Genomic DNA, 2,121 nt, shown 5'->3' with positions numbered 1-2,121 from the left:
CTATTTTCAACAAATTTAATTTTTGCTTTTCTTTTTCACTGTTGTAAATATAAAAATTCCTGCGCTGTCTCATAGTGTAAGGCCCTATTTTCACTTTTTATCATGCTGCTCTAACACAACAATTTGCTTTGTGGATCAATAAAGTATCTATCTATCTATCAGTATTGACCTGTTTAATATGTGTCCTATGTTGTAAACTCGCTGTGCTAACAGCTGGATTATTCACTCACATTAAGAACACCATGTAGAAAGAATTTAACGACTGTTACGCCCCTCAAAACAGAAACGCAAAACAACACGGGAAAAGTGTGTAACCACACAGCTGCTGCTGAATTGACGAGGTTTATTTTTACAAAGCTGAAAAAAAGGAAAAGACTCACAATAAACACAGCTGCCAGGAAGCTAAAAGCATCAGGGTCTCCGAGGCCAAAATAACAAACAAAAACTCTCCCCCTTCCTAGAAACAAAACACAGGGTAAAACTTCCCTGATCAAGAAAAGGAAGATGCAATGCCAGACCTCCCTGGCTGTCCACAAAACAGGAGAAAACTGAGTTAAACAAAAGTGGGTTAAACCACTGCCTGCTTCCTGCTGCCTGCTTCCACTTTGCTGAAAACTGGTGAAAAATCCACATGTGCAACAACTGAGCTGAATAAACTGGGATCATTACATTTGTGTTTCATTTTTTATGAAATGTACTGAATATGTTTTTCAACTCCACATGCTTCTGTCACAGTCCTGGGTCTGTGAACCAGTGTTTTGATTTTGTATTACAGTGGTCCCTCCCTCGATATAACACGGTTCACCTTTCGTGCCCTCACCGGGACCGTGAGTCATTTGGTACCGGGCAGCGAGAGTTGAGGCTGGAGTGTGAAATTTATGGTTTTCAGAGTTTTTATTGTTAACTCGGTTTCCCTGGATCTTTTCCTGGTTGTCCTTTGTCACTGTTTCTAGCTTTGCTTCACCCTGGTCTCGACTGTTCTCCCCTCATGTGTCTCATTCCCTCATTTCGCTCAGTGTATTTTAGACCTGTGTTTCTCTCTGTCAGTGTCACGTCGTCCCCTCACCATGCTGCATGTTTCCGTGCTCCCTGAGATCAGTGTCACTAGTTTACAGGTTTCGAAGTGTTTTTGTTATTAGTTCCCAGTTTTTAGTTTCATTTTGTTTTTGCAAGTTTTTTTCTTTTCGTGAAAATTATACCACTGCAATAAAGCAGCATTTTAAGTTCATTGCTCTGATGATTGTTTTGCGTTTGTGTCCTACATCCTCCCTGCCACACAGCCGTATCATAACAGTTTCACTGTTGCTGTGGATTTTATGTAAAACTTTAAAAATTGTTTTACGCTACTTTTGATATTAAAATAGGTACAAATCCTGCAGTTTTATTGACAGACATGATATTTTGTTGTTTTTGCATTAAACATTGTGCAATAGAATTTTTTAAAAAAAAGGTGAAATATGCCCAACTTACATGACACAGTCAGTGTGATGATGTCACTCCACTGTGTTAACAAATACCCCAGAAACCCACAGTACTGACGAAATTATTTTGTTTTGTTTTTGAAATTAAAATGAGAGAAATATGTTCAACTTACATAAGACAGTCAATGTAATGACGTCACTCCACACTGTCCAGAAAGAACCTCGTCTACCCCGACAGCTGTACAATCCACTGTCAGACTCAGTAACTGTGATTCTGTATTCACTGGATGTTGCAGGTGTTTTTAACTGGCCTCTTCTCCATTCATACGTCCACTGAGCTCCTTCACCTCCATGAATCTCACATCTGACAGTGACTGTCTCACCGCTGTATATCTGAGGCCAAGGTGGCTGAAGGGTCACAGTGGGCTTAGGAGGAGCTGTTCAAATAAACAGATATCATTAGCAGACTCATAATTTGACTTGAAAATCAACAATAAAATGTTTTGTTTTTATTAAATAAGGGTTGGCGTAATAAGCAAATGCTTCAGCCAATACCTTTTGATTAGCCTTGTCTCATGCTTTCTTGCTTTGTGGTAGATCTTTGTTCTGTATTCATTGAGATATTTGAATGCTAATCAATAAAATCAAATCAAATCAATCAATCAAATCAATTAAATAAATTAAACCAGGTAATTTACTG

The 2,121-nt window shown here is 38.6% G+C and overlaps 1 protein-coding gene across 1 annotated transcript in view; it reads right to left on the bottom strand.

Moving 5' to 3' along the window:
- LOC102192990 (low affinity immunoglobulin gamma Fc region receptor II-like) overlaps positions 1-1,858 on the bottom strand; it is a gene marked incomplete at its 5' end in the record, with an annotated part of 4,927 nt that extends 3,069 nt beyond the window's left edge. The window contains one exon of the mRNA XM_005755701.1: positions 1,595-1,858. Coding sequence (XP_005755758.1) covers positions 1,595-1,858 — 264 coding nt within the window. The remainder of the gene's footprint in view (positions 1-1,594) is intronic.
- Between the last annotated feature and the right edge of the window lie 263 nt (positions 1,859-2,121).

Source organism: Pundamilia nyererei, unplaced genomic scaffold, assembly GCF_000239375.1.
Source record: "Pundamilia nyererei isolate P.nyererei 1_Seehausen unplaced genomic scaffold, PunNye1.0 scaffold02556, whole genome shotgun sequence".
NCBI classification, from domain to species: domain Eukaryota; kingdom Metazoa; phylum Chordata; class Actinopteri; order Cichliformes; family Cichlidae; genus Pundamilia; species Pundamilia nyererei.
Note: the sequence above shows the minus strand (reverse complement) of the source record. Positions and strands in the feature narration are given on the sequence as shown.